Genomic DNA, 19062 nt, shown 5'->3' with positions numbered 1-19062 from the left:
TTAATTAGTTGTAGATTGTCATCTGATGCCCACCAGTGTAACCCAATAGTACAAACTCTGCTGTTGAAGGCAGTCTTAAAAAGTAAATTCATATCTGCCATATTGTGAGCATGTCTGTTGTGAAGCACCATGTAGGGCTTTGTGTTTGTGACTTAAGGGCTCCAGCAAGAGGCTCGCTGCTGGGTTTTCTTGTATCACTTGTGTCTGAACAAATGAAATGGTTCATGAACACAATGCAAAGATGACTTCCAGCTGATCACCCTGGGCATAAAATCTATGGCCGTGCGAGAAGATGGCTCACAAGCACAGAAAGGGATGATAGAAAGTTTGGTCAACGGTCGGGAAAAGCAAAGACTGCTTCATTTATTTTTATTAAGAAAAAAAACTGGCTATGTTGCTTTCTTTTTTCAGCTTTTCTAATTAATATGAGCAGATTTTAACAAAAGCATGACTTGTTTTGGAGAAATGAAGATTATGAGAAAAGATTTTAGGTGACAGGTTAGCTTTTTCTCCTCTTCGGTGCTTAAACAATCAGAGTGAAAAGACAATTCTGTGAGCTGAATCAGCTAGAAAAAAAAAGATGTTGACAGAGTTTGACAATGTCACACACTATAATTATAACAAGGACAGAGCTTCACTAACATTACAGACGTTCCTGGCAGCTAATTGTTGGATTTTGTGTACGGTCATCTCCCAATCCATCATGCAGGACAGTTTCTTATTCCATAATATACCACCATGAACAGCAGAGCTGTGCAGTGGTTTGTGTATGTTAAATACATGAACAAGGATGTCAACCAGCTCAGATGACTTAATTTAGCCTCCAGCTGTTTCTCTGAAACATGCCGTGTTGAGCTTGTGGAGTCAGCCATTCACTCACATCTAAATTCATTCAGAGATTTTATCTCACATTAGCTGGTGAATAAATAAGATATTGGAATTTGTTTTATAGCGCTTTCATTTTAATGGAAATCATTCATTCATAAATATAAAAGAGACTTTGTGCTTAGTGATTTTTAAACAAATCTAAGTTAAAGACTTGTTACCTTGACTTTACTCCACTTTTCTTAACTCCCAACTTCAACTAGCCTGAAAATTCACCCAGTTTCCACCTAATATGGGCTCGTCTATAATGTTAAGTGTTTATATGAACCTTTGAATGATTTCAATGTGTGTTGATAATTGTGGTGCTGTTGTGACCTTATCAGTCATTTTTTTTCATATGTGTCCTTATTGCTTTTAGATACGATTATCAACACATCATTCTTTCATGTTCTTTATTGTCATTTCAAATTTTGTCTGGTTTCAGGCCGTTTTTTGAAGGGATGTCCCACTCCAGCTCCCAGACCGAGATTGGAAGCATACACAGCCAGAAAAGCCAGCAAAGAGAGCTGTCCTGTCCTGTAAGTTGAAGCAGTCTGAGCAGACTTGCCTTGAGGAGCCTCAGTGTTTACCTACAAAGCTCTGCCTCTCCGTTGTTTGAGAGCCTCCTTAGAAACTGTTACTATAAAGGAGTCGCTCCACTGTTTAAATATCTGGCAGCTCTCTATGATCATTGTAGCTCAGGGATTCCCAAAGATATAACACAGGCAAGCCTGAGCATGAGCGCAATGCAGCCACCGGCAGAAAGTGATGGGGAGACTTTAGCCCTTACCCTACCCACCCCTGCAGCCCTTCAGTGTTTATAAGGACCCACACCAGATGACCTTTCCAGCACCATCGACACACACGCTAAGACACAACTATGCTTCCATGCTCCAAGAGGAGGTTAGATGGAGCAATCCTGAACTCCTACTCAGAGATTTATGGGCCATTAGAAGAGCATGGGCAGAGAAAGAGAGACATGTTGAGTCTGATGGCAAGAGAGGGAGAGCCGTTTATAAATATCTGGGAATCCATTTTAGCTTGTAATGAAATGGCTCAGAGCATTTCAGACCGCTGCTGCCGTCCATTTTGCTGTTCATGTGCAACTTTGTAAACAAGTCTTGCAGCCAGAAAGAAAAGTCTTTGATCTGATATTGAAATAAATTGAAGCAGATGTTACGAGGCGCATTTCAGCACTTTTTAGTGCGGCGAACCTGTGCACGTCACCATGTGAGTTGTACTCTTCTGGAGATGATGTGTGAACAGTGATGGGCTGAAAAAAATTTGTGTTTTTTTTTTTAAACCAGAAAAGTGATCTTTATCGACAAAACAATCTAATGTGTGAGCATGTGTTTTTATCTTGCAGAGTGGAGAGTTTCTGACTGTGGACAGATGTAAAGTGCAGGGAGGAGGCCGATATCAAGATGACAGCATCACAGACACAACTGTTAGGGTATGTTTTTGGAACAGCAGTACATTATTTAAACTAAATCCCCTTGAGCGTCGCTCCTTCTCACATTTTTTCCCTCTTCCAACTCTCTACCCCCTCCTCCTGAGTGCCCTCCCACGGGTATTTGTCGTTTTCTGAGAAGAAGAAAAGAGGGAGGGGGGTAAGCAAGGGCAGACAAACCAAACAGCCCAGTCATCCATTATGAATCCGTAAGGCAGCTGCATGCTGGAGAACGTCTGACTGATGACGACCGAAAGAGGGGTGTTAGGGTTTGTTGTTGTTTTTCTGCTGTCGGGTCAGTGTAACCGTGTTCATGTAGCTGCGGCTCCCCCTCCGCACACAAGGCAGCCGTCTACTCGCACCGCTCCACTAGCCCAATTTGAAGAGATATCAAAGCTGCAGGAGCGATGTTCCCCAAGCTGCTAGCCGAGAAACCAGACTGGGCTCACATCATTATTTCTACCTTCAAAACTAAACACAGTTCTTCACCGGGCCAGCAACTCCTAACCTCACGCTTCACCTCCGCTTTGTTATCTCTCCTTCCAATGCTGGCTGCAGATGCACCATACAGGAAGAGAGGCTGGTGTAGTCGGATAAAACGTGACACGTTCTGTTTACTAATCTTAAGAAGGAATGGGGAGGTGTTGAAACATCTTAAATGACATTTTTTCTGGGTGTTTGGTCAGAAACACAAATATTAAACCTAAGCTGTCTGCACACAGTTTCTGGGATTCTTAATGAAGAGCAGATGTCAGAGAACAGAACCGCATAAATGTACAAATACATCTAGTTCTGCCACTTATGTGGGTCAAGACCTGAGCTGCTGAGCATGAGCAAATAAAAAGCCTTTAGATCTTCCTGGCACAGAAATCTGCCAGGTTGACTGTGTCTGTTTTTGAGGTTTCTTTTGGGCGATTTTTGTTTGTCTTTGCAACATTGAAACATGAAACAGTAATAGGTCTCAACTTTGTGAGGGCAATTTATATGTGAATAGTAGGGCTGTGACGATATGCTTTTGTCCCGATTCGATTCAGATTTTTTAGGGTGCCGATTTGATTTAAATTGCAATTCTCAAAATTCTTCAATATTGCTGATTTTTGTAGATTAAGAACCCAAAACAATTTCTAAAACTTTTTTTTACTAATAATTTTTCTTGATTTCAGTTAAGATAAAACAACACAGTGGCCAGACCATCCTTATGCTGCTATAATGCCCAAGGAGACAAGTAAAAAGATAGATAAAACCAATAAAAATTACAAAAATTTTATAGTAGAATAATTTTCTTTCATTGAAGGGAAAAAAAAAATCGATTTTTTTTTTTTTAACAGAAAAGTCTATTTTCAAAATTGTGAAACAAAAAATCCTGATATTCGATTTTTCTATTCAATTTTCCTACCCTCAGTGAATAGTGTTTCATGCTCCCTCTGTTTTTTTACTTGTTTCGTCTGATGTTTGTTTGTTTATAGTTGGAGAATTTCTTCGTGCTGCAGACAGTGTCTGCAAAGCATGTTAAACATCAGACGTGTCCTCCTCCAGCTCTCTTGGCTCATCTTTGCTTTCTGTCTTTCGGTGCAGGAGCCAGAGACTGACGACGGTGGACCAGGGCCAGGAGAGGTCAACAGCTGGGAGGTCAACACCGAACGAATCACCAGCACTGTTGGCAAACTCTGCAAGACGGAATCCCAAAACCACATGTCTCCAAGGTACACGCCTACATCTGCAGATAAACAGTCCCTGTATGACCTAATTATATCAACATCTGTATTAATTCTGCAAGTTAGACAGCAGCTGCCCTCTTCAAAGTGAAACAAGTGTTCTCTTTCTGCCATTACCTTTAAAGCAGTTTGTCTGTTTCTTCCTCTCTCTGACATCATTTTTAGCTCCTTGTGTTTTGTATCCTCAGCAAAGTGGAGAGCAGGCTGCAGAGACGTCCTCGGAGCACCTCTATGAAAGACAGACAAAACTCAAAGGCGCAGAGCGACAGGACCAGCAGCATCGACAGCGAGTGCTCGCCTGACTCCCGACTAATAGTGCAGGTAAATGACACACAGTTATACGTAAGCATGCCAGATGTTGTTACGTTGGAAATGCCCCGGCTTGTTTCAGCGTCTCACCCTCTGCTACTCGTCTCTCACAAAGGTTCCCAGAAAGTCTGTGTACGACCAGCTCAACCAGATACTCATCTCAGACGAGCGCCTGCCAGAGAGCATTATTCTCATCAACACCACAGAGTGGCAAGGACAGGTGTGTGTTTTCTCACACACAACGCTTCATAAATACTTTTCCATTCATTTCTTCATACGTTCAGTAGAAACAAAATGGTTGAAGAAAGGGGGCTTTTTTGTTAGCCATGCTTTTCAAGCTTTACATGACATGCAAAGAGACTAAATGCGACTCCAGTTGTTATTTTTGTTTATTGGCATCACAGTAGCATGTGTTTCCTGCTTTCTTTCCAACGCGACCAGCGCTGCCTCTCGTATACCATTAACTCTTGGTGACCCTCTCATCTGTGTTTCTGTGCAGTATGTAGCCGACTTGCTCCATGAACAGAGCCAGCCCATTGTCTCCACGTGCTCTGCTGCAGATGTTCAGGCTGCTTTCAACACCATCGTTACTCGCATCCAGAGATTGTGAGTCACGTTCATACATGCACACGCTTGGGTTACATGAAACAGAAAGTGTGATCTTGTTTCCCCGTTATCTTGGACTGTTCCTCTGCTAGTCGTACGTGTTTACGGTGGCTCCTTGCCAGAGAATTCCTGGATGCTCTCAGTTAGGTGCTTTCTGTCTACACACGTTCTTTGTGTTTTCCCTGATAGGTCATAGCTTCAGCTTTCCTTTCTCCTTCCTCGACCCATCTGCTTGTCTGTCATCTCCTCAGGATGCCATGACAGTAGGAGACAAGGCTGTGTCAGTTTTGCTATACTGCTTTTGTGACATGTGTCTTCTCCTTTAACCAGCTGAACTGCAGCTTTTCAACACTTGACACACCTGCTCCTCAGTCAACCCAGTGACTGGAATAGGGGTCATGCCGCATAGAGCCCTGCACGTCTCTGATGTTAACATGCTCCATCAGCACATGAGAATGTTCTCACTGGGAGAAAACAAAAGCTTTTAATCCAACACAATATATCTCTTACTAATCTTCATGCCTTTCTTTTAAAAGTTAAATATATAGTTTTTGATTGCACAAAAAAATTCAATACCATGTAAAGGCAACTTTCTTGTTTCATTAATACAACTGAACTGACTCCAGCTGAGCTTTATAGATTGAATTTATGCAGGTTTAAAGAAACGATGCAATGTTTTCTTTAACTTGAAGAAAGCCTCTCAGATACTTGCAAGCAGAAAGCATAACACATGCTGACATGACACAGTCTAGCTGTTCTGAAAGGTGAGACCTGTAAAGCAGGAAGAGCCTATAGAGATATGAATCTATGTTTTAGACTCCCAGAAGCTCGTTCACACGCCATCTCTGACCCACATTTCTCAGGAATTGGATTTTTGTCTTTTTCCTCATTACTTACTTGCTCTGTCATTTGCAGCTGTAACTGCAATGCACAGACACCGCCAACAATGAAGGTGGCGGTAGCAGGCGACCAGAGTTACCTCAGCACCATCCTGAGGTTCTTCGTGGAGCAGCTGGCCAATAAGACACCTGATTGGCTTAGTTACATACGTTTTCTGGTGATCCCCATCGGTACGTCAGCTGGGATAAGTGCAGAGACACTTTTTTTTTTTTTTTTTAATATATATACAGTTGTGCTTATATTTATTCATACCCTTTCATTTAAGAAAGAAAAAACAGCTGCCTGTAAAATAAGCTGAAATTGACTAAAGTAATAATAAATAAAAATTTTATGAAATCATTACATTATTTTCTAATTCTGGTTCAATAGAAATATTGTTTTTGAAAAGCAATCAAATAAGATAATTTACAACATATTACATCACTCATGAACTAATATTTTGTTGAACAATCCTTTAATGTTTCCACTACAGTCAGGTGTTTTCTGTTCCTCTCAGTCAGACTTCTGCACCTGTTGACAGGTGTTTTGTCCCACTGTTCAACAGAAAAGTGCTCTAATTTGTCCAGGACCAATTTGTTTGTTTGTTTTTTTCTTTCTCCAAATCAATTAAATGAAAAAAAACAGTGTCTTATATTACTAAATTATATTTGTGCAAATTTTTAGTTATTGTTCCTTTTTTAAGTCTCCAGTTATTTGAATGACTGTTGTAAATTCTGCCTTTTCTTTAATGAAAGGGGATGAATACATATGAGCACAATTGTATATTTTTTTTCTTATAAATGTACAATGTTTTTTGCATTTATGACACAGGTTCTCATCCCCTCGCAAAGTACGTGGCCTCTTTTGACAGTCGGTTCAACAGCATCTTTATGGATACTGCTTGGAGGGAGCTGTTCTGCAGGACGGAACGGCCCACCTCAGGTAGGACATGTCTCTCTCTCTCTCTCTCTCTCTCTCTCTCTCTCTCTCTCTCTCTCTCTCTCTTTTTCTCTCTCTCTCTCTCTCTCTCTCTCATATCGAGCTCTAAAGCAAGTCTGCAGGTCTAATGATGAAAACCTGCTCAAAACCCACTTTTTTGCCTCGACATTAAAATTTTTGTATGTTTTTATCCTTCAATATGATTTGCTGTTTTTATTTGATATGTTTTATTTTTTTTGTGTTTTTGTATTATTTTTTGCAGCACTTTTGTCGTTTAGTTGAGCTGTAGGTAAAAACTGGAACTTGAACTCATGATTAGCCCACTTGAAAATGAAAGAATATGAGTCATAACGCAGGTCATAGGCTGATTAATAGGAATTCATTGTGATTCTGTTTTGCTTGAACAAGTTGAATAATGAAATATTATACAAGTAATTTTGGATAACATGTTCAAAGTGGGAAGAAGGTCAAGCTTATTTAGTCCCAGACCTTTCCCAGTTAATATGTCAGTCAGTGTCTGTTTCAACACTTAGAGATGTTTCCACATAGACAGTGAGTTATTCCTCTACATGCAAACCAGAAATATTAAACAATAAATAAAATTATTTAAAAAGGACTGTGATTATATAATCACCTGTTCAAACAATCCTGTTGTCTTCTGTATTTTTATAAAAAATTTGATTTCTTGTACAATTTTTTATACTTGGTCATGCTTGAATATTTTTTCAACTAGTCACCCAAAAATCTGTTTATTTCTATTAGATTTATTATTTAAGGATTTAGTTCCATCTACCATCTCCATAAGTAATAGGAAGTTGGAAGTTGTGTGAGTTTAAGACTCGTATTGAATTTCTGCTTCCTCTGAAATCCCGTCTCATTTCATCTCGTTCCCCAGAGCCAAATGTTAAACGCGTCGGTCGACAGCACGTATAAAAAAATTGTTTTAATTAGTTTAAAGATCAAATACCTTTATTATCAATATAGTGACTCATAAAGTCCACTGAATATGACTCCATAAAATAAACATAACACTGAATATATTTGAATTTTTTTTAACAAAGGGGGATGTTTTGAAGCGGTTTTCCACAGAAGACCTGATCTCATAGAAATGACTTTCAGTTTTTGGATTCCAAAGAAATGCCGGGAAGCAACACTTTGGGACACATTGCCGTGGAAATATTGAAATAAAAATTTCATGTTGTCAAAGATGGGTGCAGGGTTCTAATGTTATCTACAAGCCTTTTGTTTGGGATTCGGTTTCTCTTTTACTTGTGTCATGCGGCTGATTTGACCCACTGTTTGACGACATTCAACACGCAGCATTCCCTGTCTCTTTAATTCAGCAGGATGTAAATGATTAATGCTCCGTCTCCTAGCAATCTGATGTATGTAAAAAAAAAAAAAATACATTCGCATATACATCGGTCGCCTTGCTGCTTGTTAATCAGACATAAAACAGTGGAGGCATGTGGGTAACAGGCTATTTTTCTGCTCCCTGCAGATAACATAGATGTAGCAGGACGAGTCATTCAGTATCTGGCCGGTGCCAATGTGTCCCACCAGTTTCCTATCTCAGAAGCCATGCTCACCTACAAACAGAAGAGGTAAATTAACTTGGAAAATTTAAGTTATTTAGGATATTTATTCACTGTATGAATGTATGCATGTATATATTTGTCCTGTTTGTCCTCTAAACAAGTCTTTGTTGCAATGTTTCCTAACAAGTAGGACTGGTTTGGATCTCTTCTATTTTATTTAACTAGAATTTAGTCTTAGCCATCAGGACTTCAACTCTTTCAAGTGATTACCAACTAAACTGCATGAAGGACATGTCTGAATGAATATGCATGCCAGCATGCAGCTGCAGGCACATACTTTAGACAAACACACAAGTTGCTGAGAATTAGTTTACACTCTAGACTCACAAAAAAACAGCTTTTGCTGAATTACAATGTTGTCTTTACTCTGTAAAGCTAGTTATTTATTGTTCTTTTACTACATTTGATAGAATGGCAATGGAAAGTTGCAGATTGGTTCCAGTTTTAACCCAGTTATCTCAGCCTCCTGCACAAACACAGACTTCCTCAGCAGGACAACCCTCTGCATTTCTGTCTGCATTTGCTTGTTTTCTTTCCGAGGTTTGACCAAACCCTTCCCCTCTTAGTAAGAGTGGCTTCCTATTGGTCAGAAGGTACTAAATACAACACAGTTTTAACACTGTTGCATTCCTTCTCCTCCCCTTTTCCCCTTTGATTTGCTTTCAAGGAAAAGAAGTTTGTATTTTGATTTTTATATCAGGTATCTAACTCAACTTGCTTTGTTTTGCCCTCCTTATTTTCACTCCTCCATTTGGCCTGATCTCCTTGCTGTGTCTTAACATTTCCCTTTTCACACTTGATGCTCACTGTAACTTCACTTTGTCCTGACTTGTGCCTCTGGTTTGGTGTGACTTTGATTCTGACTCTGTCTTCTGTGTTGTTGCTGTGAAGATTTGCCTAACAACCTTTAAAACAAATGTTTGCATAAGTAATTGGTGTTCTGATGCATATCCATTCTTAACTCTATAAGGTAATGTGAAAACCAAAACAGGGATATCTTTTTGAACTAGTGTGAACTAAATATTCTCATCCATGTTCATAAGATAACACCAACACCTAAAACTGGGACTAAATAATCAGTTTCCATTGTTTCTGTTCTGAAATGCATGAGATCTACAAGCTATTCACAGAAATTTGATTTTTTTTTTTGCTGCATATACACCCACATAAACATATAATGCAAACAGGCCCACATTTCTAAGGGATTAGGATTTGTACCTCTATTGTTTTTTAAGGTTTGTTACAGCTCATGACACTCTTGTGTCCTTATAGCTTCTGTTTATTATTTGCTTTTGGTTGGAAAGATGCTTCCTTGTAGCAATTTACAGTGTTAGCAATGTAAAATTTGTTTTATTTGATAGCACAGCCACATTCTGTACATTTAGGTGGAAACTGGCTATTTGCCCGTTTAAGTGGTCAGTACATTTCAGTTCACTTTGCTAAATTTTAAAACTGGGATGCATAACATCAATGATAGAGAAAATGCAGTCATTAAAAAAAAGGTACCCTCTCAGATTGAAGATTTTAAGTAATCGGGACATAATGATAAAAAGATGATCTGATGCTTGTCAGGTCTGGAAATCTGGGAAATAATTTCAAAAGAATAATTTATCATTTTTATTATATATTTAATAGAAACTGTGCCAAAATAAAAAAGAAAAGTGTTTTTTAAAAAAAGAATTTCAAAACAACTCTTTTTGATCAACTGATCATCCGCAGTCGTGGGTGCTTCTATGAAATCAGAGAGTAAGGCATGTTGCTATTCGGGTGAACGTTAACACAATGCAGATTATGTTACCAGATTGTTTCCAAATGGTTTGGGATAAATTATTTAACAGTCAGGAAGTGAAAAATATTTGCAAAAGCTGTTAATCTTCGCAGTCCTAAATGTCCCAGAAGTTTTACCCCAAAGTCAGTCAGAACAAGGGTAAGAGAAACTAAAAACCCTGAGAGCTACATCTCAGAGTCCACAAGCCTCCAGCTAGCATGGAGACTTTGAAAGATTAAAGCAGTAAAGGCTGCAAAAGTATGCTTGGTTTGGAAGACTCTCTGAAAACAGGGCAGCAAAGATTAGGTTTGCAGAGCTACATCTGAGAAAACCACGTGGTTTCTGGATCAGTGTGCTTCTGAAAGGAAACACAGCAAAATATCAACAAAAACACTTCATACCAACCGTCAAGCACGGTGGTGGGGGCTGATGGTCTGGGCTTGACCTTGCAGTCATTGAGTTGATCATTGGGTTAACCAAAATACTGTTGAGTCAGATGTGAAGCTGACTGTCTGACATGTCAATCTTGACCTGAACTGGCTTGTTTAGAAGTTGCACATCATAGACTTCATGCTTTTCCTGTCATTACAAAGTTGAAAGATTGACTTACTCAACACTTTCAAAGTAACATAGTCAAGTAACAACACACCCACCATGGCTGGGCCTCAACTTTCACCTCTTATTACCTGTAAAACTAGATGGCTTATCTTTACTACTGTCTGGCTAGAGAGACTTCCTCTGGTTCAGGTTGTAAGGAGCAGTCCTTTCATTCATCTCATTGTAACGTGACCCCTCAAGAATACCCCATTCCACCCAAGCCAATCATGTGCCATTTCCACTGCGATGGGACATGGTACAGGCCATCCCACAGCCATCTTTCCTCCAGGACAATTGTTTGTGTGCACTTCTGGAGTGTTGAAATGTTCAAGTCTACCTCTTGTTATTCTTATAAACATTTTATTTTACTCTTTGTCCACAGTCCCGATGAGGACTCCTGTCAGAAATTTGTGCCATTTATCGGGGTAAGACTTGGGTTTCCCGCGCATCATCAGCCAAATGGCATCAGTTTGTTCTGGCTTGTTGATGTTTTACACTCGGACTTGTTCTCTCTTGCAGGTTGTGAAAGTTGGAATTGTGGAGCAAAGCCTCTCAACCTCAAGTATGTAATTCAGATGTTTTTTAAAAATCTTTTCATGAATAAAGTTGATGTCTTTAAGATTTAGTTGAGATTATTTGTTTGTTTTTTTTAAATGTTTTTTTAATTTGGTTTTTCTCTTTCCAAATCACAGTGGACTCAGACGATGCGATGGGAGGCAACACAAGCATTCTGTCCTCCCCGACGCCCCCATCGGCTGGCCCGTATGGGAAGGAGATTGGGAGCACCCCCCCACAGTCTCCCTCTGTGTCCACCGCCCTGTCTGGAGCAGGGTACGACATTACACCCCACTTTTCTCTCCGACTGTAGCTTCTGTCTTCAGCTGCATTTTAGCATTGTTTCCTCTTTGGCCTCTTTTATCCTCCGTAGCTCTCCATGTTCGGGCAGTGAAGTGATGGGGCTCCAGGTGGATTACTGGACTTGGCAAGGCCCAGAGAAGAAGAAAGAGGGAGAGAAGAGAGATGTGGGGTTGAAGAACACCCTGAAGAGCAACTTCCGTTCGCTACAAGTCAGCCGCCTCCCCAGCGGTGGGGAACTCACTCCTCCTCCCAGCATGGCCATGACTGTGGTCACCAAGGAGAAAGGTTACAAAAAAGGTTAGCTAACTTTTTAACCTAGTTTATACATCCAGTGAATTTATAACTAAAGGAGCATTCCACCAAATTAGCTGCACCCTAACGTGTGTTTATTATGCTTGCATCCCTAAATGTTTGAGAAAGAAATGCTGGGTTTTTTTCCTCACTCAGCCCACTTTTCTTTGCTTTTCAGTGATTTTTCTCAGCAAGAAGCCCAAGGAGAAAGAACTGGACTCTAAGAGCCAAGTGATCGATGGCATCAGCAGGTTGATCTGCACAGCCAAGCACCAGCACACCATGCTGAGAGGTAGGTCAGACGCACATGAAGCTGCGCTGCCATCTGGTGTTCATGGCGCGTCATGCAGAAGATTTTCTCTTCAACTACTGGCTGAAAGTGACCCAGCATGGGATTTGTCATCTTTAATTCTCAACCCCCCCTACCCACTCCCTTTTTCTTTTTCTTTTTCTTACCTTTAGTCACTATTGACGGAGTTGAGTGGAACGACGTCAAGTTTTTCCAGCTCGCTGCTCAGTGGCCAACACATGTCAAGCACTTCCCGGTGGGAATATTCGGTTACACAAAGCCGGTGTGACCCTGGCCACCGTCCACTCCGCCAACCGGACCCTCCGCTGCACTTGTCTCCCCAAGAGGCTACAGAGAATTAGAAGAAAAGCCAACAAGCCCCCCCCCCCCCCCCCCCCCCCCACCTCGACAGTAATAGTTTTCCTGTGGAAATCTAACAGACTCACAACAATGTGTTCAATTCACAGATTTCACGTCGTCTATTTGATGTTTTTGATGTTGTTGGGTGTTGTTGTTTTTTTTTACACACTACAAAAAGAACAAGTACTATTTTGTAAGATTTGTGCTACCGCCTCTGAAGTATTTTGAGGTTTTCAACAAATTGCCACATTTCTATAATGGCAGCTGTGTTTGCACTTTGTTTTCTTTTTTTTGTTAACATTTTTATTATTTCTGTGAAATCCTACATTTATTGTTACTCTATAGACAAATGGAGAAGTGTGATGGTGATGTGCAGTGGCGTGTGTGAGATTGTTGCAGACCGTGTTTGTGTTTGTTGTTCAAAGTTGGAATATTGCTGTGAATTTAGATGGAATCCTTCTAACTCAGTGCTCAGTTTTCTTACTCGTCCCTTTACTTTCTGAAAAATGTCCAGTTTTATAGGAAGGACCATAAAGTTGTTTTGGGTTTTTTTTTTTTTGCCTCGCTGCTTTGAAGCAAACAAGACAAAAGAAAAAAAAAAACAGCAAAAAATTGATATATATTGGAAAGTAGCTATGATGAATGTAGCTAATAACTTGTACACAGTTCATCACATCTGTTCATCATTTCAAGTACTAACATTTTTTATGTTGGTAAACATTCAGACTGTACAGTAAAAACCAGTTTGAAGCAGGGTATCAATGTATTTTAATCCTAACAGCTGAACGCCAAATTTATTTACAACATTTGACCTGTGTCATATTTTTCCCTGCTGCAGTTCTCACCAATGTTTGTAATTTGGCCCTTTTTTCTGTGTAATTTCAGGTTGCAGCAGAATAGATATGGTAAATACAGCCGCCCAGTGTTCAGCGTGACATACTGGCTTTTTCTGCAGTAACTTAGTTAATACTGGACTGTGCAGTGATGTGCCAAAGTTTGTTCTACAATCTGTTTAAAAGAGCTTGCTGCTCAGCCAAACTTTATAGTGTTATACTGGAAACTAAAAGTGTGCATTTGATGTGTCTGTGGTCCCTGTGGAGATCAGTATGAAATGTACTGATTTATTCAATTAACAAATGTACCTGTTAGCATTTCTTACTTGGCCATGTTACCATCATAAGCAATCTAGAAGATGGGTATAAATCCTAACCAAGCAGTTACCATTGTGTCTTTCAGAACAGCTTCGCCACAGCAGATCTAAAACATAATGAAAGGGTCAGTGGTTCAGTATTGCGAGCCTGTTGAGGGGAAGATCCCAAATAAGAATGAGTTTGTCTGACTTGAACCATACTTTAAACTGTAGTGTGGAGCACCGTGGAAGTGCTCGTGTTGCTTTTTAAAACATGACGACAAGCGTATGGAGTCTTACCAGATGTCTGAGTCACTGCCTGCGAGTCTGTGTAAGCGTGCTACATGTTTGATGGTACGCCCTGAATAGTGTTAACGTGAAACTTTTGCAATAGGAAAACCTTTGGACAAAGGGCCTTTTAAATGAGTTTGCTTTTTATAAAGTGAAGACTTCCTAGCTTTGATAGGCTGGCTTTTTCTTTTTTTTTTATTGTTGTATATAAATATATATACAAGATATACTATTGTGAACTGCAAACGCCCCTTCCACTAAATTGAAAAGCACAAGTAATGTACCTTTATTTCTCAACATAAATGCCAAATATATCTCAATAACTCAACTATACAGTTGACAATGCAAACACTATTAGGTATGTTATTTCGCATACATTTCCCTCACTTTGTAATGCACTTTCATGTGGTTTTATACGCAGAGTAGCTCAAATCGGGACACTCTCAAGGTTCAAGGTTTTAGATTTGAAATGTAAACCACTACCTTTAGAGAAATCCTTCCCTGTGGGGATGATGTGTTTTTGTTTGGTGGCTTTCAGCTCCCTGTTGGGACTGAAAGACCATCATGGCTGTTTGCTGCCTATTTTATTCTTTTTTTTTTTTGCCACTTGATGTTTGGAGTTTATTTTGCCGCTACCACCATGTGTCTGCCTGTGACTGTACAGTCAACTTTTCCCATTTCCTGTGTTTAGAAGGGGTCAGAGTAGTAAGTTTGAGAACCAGTCGTGTGGGTTAGCCTGTGGAATACCTTATGAAGAGCAAAACTACAGAAGTATTTGACCTCTTTTTTTTTTTTTTTTTCTTTCCATAAATCCAGAGGTAGCATGGGTGTGTTTTACAAGACTGGATCAATGAGTAGGCATGCCCACTTCGCCACTATAACATAGCACTCCAAAAAGAAACCAACATCAGTGTTAACACTTTTACCGGTCAAACTAGTTACATCATGCCATCTCATTGTTCCTGTTACTTGAAATGCCTCCCAGTGTCTTTGCACAAACCCTGTTTTAAATTACATGACAGTATTTTTAAATTCACCACTAAAAATATGGGTTACTCTGCATGTTTTACTATAGATGTAAATATGTTTTGGATTTTTATATTGTTTTGGTTCTTTTCATGCTTCTCACAAGCAGTTGTGTTTAATAAAATTTTTAATCTTCTGTACAAACACTTTGTCTTTATTTGTATCTCCATTCCACCTCGTTTCATTGCAAGGGCCAAAATGTCACATGGTGTCCCTGAGCAAAGCATGTCCAGACTAATGTCTCAGCTGGCAGAGATTGAGGGCAAGTTGACGTAGCTCTTCATCGGAGGCAGGGGTTTAATCTTGCGACCTGCCCAGCCTCCTTTCCGCTGCCACAAGCCACTGGAGGGACGAATGCCAAGCCATCGGTTACGTCCGGCTTTTCCAATGATCCGTTTGTCGTGGTCAATGTTAGACACGCGTCCCACCGTTACCATGCAAGTCTCCAATACCTGCGTGTGTGCGGCGACAAGACAACATTCAGTTTAAAGACACAAACGAATCATTCAAGTCAATTTAGCCCATCTTCACCTGAACCTGCTGCTTGGAAGGAAGCTGAACAATTGCAGTTCCGTTTACTTTACGAAGCAAAACGCCACTTGTGCCTGAAAAGCAACAAAAAAAACCATAGTTACAATTACCATAACCTCAGTCGGGTTTACTTTTTTTTTTTCTTAAACACATAATGGATTACCTGCAGCACGTATATACTCTGATCCCTTCCCTGGTTTTATCTCCAGGTTGTTTATCAGCGTCCCAACTGCAAGTGCCCCCAGTGGGTAGGCATCCCCCTCATTGGCCGACACTGCAAAGTTAACCAATCGAGTTTCAAGCAGCTCCTTTGTCTTAACATTAACCTGCAATCTCAAGTCCTGATCTTATACCTGCCATACGCCCAATAACTGCAGATGTCTTGATGACGTCTCCAACCTTCATGTTTTCTGTCGCAATGATCCATCTTTTGCGGTTACCTCCTGCTAGCAGAGCTATATCAGCAGACCTTTATGAGGGGGAGGGGGTGTTTATAAGCTATTACTATTTATATTGTCTTTGGAGTATGTATTAAAGTTCTGGAGTGTGACAGAAGGCTATCTCACCTGCATGGGTCATATCGCACCTCCATAACCTTCTCTTCAAAAGGCTGGTCCTCTTTGTTGGCTTCGTAGCGCAGTCTTTGGAAATCAATCCACCGGTACTTTTGTTTATGTCCGCCACCTATCCCATGCGTGCGTACTCTCCCTGAGGATAACACAGGAAATAAGTTTACCCAGCTCTGCTGGCATTTAACCCAAGACACCCCCCCCCCGTAAAACTAGAAAGAAATATCAGTTATAATGAACAGATTCGTGTAAGATTTTTAAACATAGAAAATGCTGTTTTACTTTTTGGCTTTCCAGATAAAATTCAATATCATCCTTCTGTCCTGCTTGGGAACAGAAAACTATGAATCCCATTCTGCTCCACTGACCACAGTCCTTACCTGTGTAGTCTCGACCTCCTGTCTTTTTCATCCCCATCGGCTTGATGCTGTACTTCTCCTTCTGCTTCCAGTGCGTCCTGTTCTGGTCCAGAGAGGCTGTGGTGAGAAAGCCCCTGCACTGGCTGATTGTACTGGACACCAGAGATCCCAGTTTCAGCTGGGCAACAGTCTGTCAGTGCAAGAAAAAGTAAAAGAAATAGCTTGTTATTTGGTTGTATTTATCCTGAATCTCTACAAGCATTGGCAGGAGGTGAGTCTACCTGCGAGGGCATCAGAGCAGGCTGAGAGAGGCTCAGGGAGCACAGGGCTCGAGTCAAATATGACACCGCCATCACAGCAACGTCCTGCAGACAACAGAGAGAAACGTGGACTGGTGATTCAATCAGACACTTAATTATAACCTATTATCAGCATTTTAAGAAATGGCGTCTTACAAATAATCAAAACAGAAACAGATGCTGATATAAGATTATTCACGTGTATTACTCTGTATTCAATAAATGTGCTTTTCATATGACATCCTTTGTTACATTTACATCTGTATACTGCTGCTGCTATCTGTTTGATTTAATTGTACTTTTATAATTTCATTTCGTTACCGAGATTTGCTGTTCAAATTAGCTTTGAATCTTGAAATGTTCCATTTTAAATTTCCTGCTGCCTTTAGTGTTGGTTGTAATTCATATCAAATTAATTAAGTAACATGTTTACACACTGATATTATCCTTTGGTGATGATCAATATTTCTTCGCCAATCTTTAACCCTTAATTTAAGATGACAAGCAAACGTTAGGTGCTACTAGCTAGACTCTGGTGTTTATCCCCAAATTCTCTGCTGTCTGACTACCTATCTTTTAAGTTCAGGTTAAACTCACAACTTTGCCCAAAATAATGTTAATATTAAACCAACCTTTATTTTTTCCCCCCACTTATTTCATTCCGAACGATCGGCGTCCTTCACAGTCCTGCACGCGAGGTCGCGTACTGATGACGTATAAATGACGTAATATCACCTCCTCTTCTTCTTATCATAAGAAACTTTTTTTTTTTTTTTTTTTTTTTTTTTTTTTTAAGACTTTTATTGTTTACACCATATACTTTACCATCAATTACACATCCATGTTCCTTTGTTTAAACAATATCTACATTTCTGAACTTTGACTTTTTATCTGCGGCGGTGCAGTTTTGTAACGAGACATTCGTTGACAGCGTTTCTAAACTTTACCTGCAAGAGGCAGCATTGTCGCATGTCAGTGTATCCAAGTAAACAACCTGGCGAGTTCAAGAAACATTTACTGGCGCTTTTGTGTCATTGTGTCCTGATGCTGTCACCATTCAAAGCGCCTTTACATTACAATAATTTATTACAGTCACGATGTCATGGAGTTGCACAATATAAACCCCCTTTGTCTTAACATCACTCTGCAATCTCAAGGCAACTCTTATCAATTCTAAACTTGACATAAGTTCAAGCAATATCGTTTCATATCATATCATATCATATCATATCATATCATATCATATCATATCATATCATATCATATGAGAGAATGATTTAAAAAAAATTAGCTGCAGACTGATAAAAAAAAAAGCCTGTTGAAAGCTGTCTTTTGTGTTTGATTTAAGTTATAACACCTAACTTTGTTTCTCTTTATGGTATTATTTCATTGTCATATCTTTCTGTCTAATCATATTGCTTCAATATTTTTTGTTTGGTATATCTTTGCTCAACCTTTGAATATCTATAAATTTAGTGTTGCAGATGCCAGATGGCCACTGACCCCTTAAATCTTACACCAAGAGGTTCATTCAGTAGTCGTTCCAAGGTAAGGCCAAAGAGTAGAAACCTTTGCCTCTGGTAATAAGAGGCATTTGGAAGAATATTGAAGTACTGCAGACTTTACTGATCGTGATTCCAACAGTCTTTATTTATTGTTATTTCATTTTCCTTGCTTTCTTGTTTTAATTTTATATTATGCTTCTTATTTTCTGATGTTTTATTGTCTCCGAAAAGCACTTTAATTCACCCTGTTATTGAATTTTTCTATATGAATAAATAATGCTGTGAAGATGTGCTTTTGTCCCGATTCGATTTGATAACGATTGTTTTTGTGGCAATTTAATTTAAATGCGATTCTCACAATTCTTTGATATTGCTGATTTTTGTAGATTAAAAAACAAACAAAAAAATGTATAAAAGCTTTTTTTTTTACTAGTCTTTTTTTTTATTTTTTTTATTTCAATTAGGAAAAAACAACACAGTAGCCAGACCATGAATCTGCTGCTATAATGCCCAGAAAGACATGTAAAAAGATTAATTTTAAAAAAAAAAAAAATACAAACATTTTATAATGAATTATTTTCATTTATTTGGAAAAAAAAAGTTTTTTTTTTCTTTTTTTTTAACAAAAAAAAATTGATTTTAAAATTGTGAAGCAAAAAATATCCCGATTTTCGATTTTTCTATTCGATTTTCCCACCCCATAATTAAATTTGCCTTGCCTTACTGTAATATAATTTATGTCAGTCCAGTAAGATTTGTGCAAATTCTAACAAAAGTTACTTTAATAGATAGATAGATAGATTTCATTCAACAAAATCTTCGAAAACATA

General features: G+C 39.3%; 2 protein-coding genes across 2 annotated transcripts in view; one reads left to right on the top strand and one right to left on the bottom strand.

The window, feature by feature from the left end:
* LOC306762524 (phosphofurin acidic cluster sorting protein 2) overlaps positions 1 to 15088 on the top strand; it is a 51383-nt gene extending 36295 nt beyond the window's left edge. The window contains exons 10-24 of the mRNA XM_079249034.1: positions 1310 to 1403; positions 2231 to 2317; positions 3890 to 4017; positions 4218 to 4350; positions 4454 to 4558; positions 4838 to 4944; positions 5860 to 6014; positions 6655 to 6765; positions 8264 to 8366; positions 11108 to 11150; positions 11245 to 11287; positions 11418 to 11556; positions 11654 to 11880; positions 12053 to 12166; positions 12337 to 15088. Of these exons, the coding sequence (XP_079105160.1) occupies positions 1310 to 1403; positions 2231 to 2317; positions 3890 to 4017; positions 4218 to 4350; positions 4454 to 4558; positions 4838 to 4944; positions 5860 to 6014; positions 6655 to 6765; positions 8264 to 8366; positions 11108 to 11150; positions 11245 to 11287; positions 11418 to 11556; positions 11654 to 11880; positions 12053 to 12166; positions 12337 to 12452 (1705 nt within the window). The 3' untranslated portion in view covers positions 12453 to 15088. The remainder of the gene's footprint in view (positions 1 to 1309; positions 1404 to 2230; positions 2318 to 3889; positions 4018 to 4217; positions 4351 to 4453; positions 4559 to 4837; positions 4945 to 5859; positions 6015 to 6654; positions 6766 to 8263; positions 8367 to 11107; positions 11151 to 11244; positions 11288 to 11417; positions 11557 to 11653; positions 11881 to 12052; positions 12167 to 12336) is intronic.
* A 24-nt stretch (positions 15089 to 15112) lies between these two features.
* mrpl2 (mitochondrial ribosomal protein L2) lies at positions 15113 to 17436 on the bottom strand. The gene is made up of 8 exons (XM_079249035.1): positions 17360 to 17436; positions 16710 to 16793; positions 16450 to 16618; positions 16067 to 16208; positions 15854 to 15969; positions 15664 to 15774; positions 15501 to 15574; positions 15113 to 15421 (listed from the first exon to the last, which is right to left on the bottom strand). Exons 2-8 carry the CDS (start codon positions 16779 to 16781, stop codon positions 15212 to 15214), a joined length of 894 nt encoding a protein of 297 aa, XP_079105161.1. The 5' UTR covers positions 16782 to 16793; positions 17360 to 17436; the 3' UTR covers positions 15113 to 15211.
* Positions 17437 to 19062: the final 1626 nt, after the last annotated feature.

The sequence above is a fragment of the Telmatherina bonti genome, assembly GCF_933228915.1.
Source record: "Telmatherina bonti genome assembly, chromosome: 11".
NCBI lineage: Eukaryota > Metazoa > Chordata > Actinopteri > Atheriniformes > Telmatherinidae > Telmatherina > Telmatherina bonti.
This window is presented reverse-complemented; position numbering and strand designations above follow the sequence as displayed.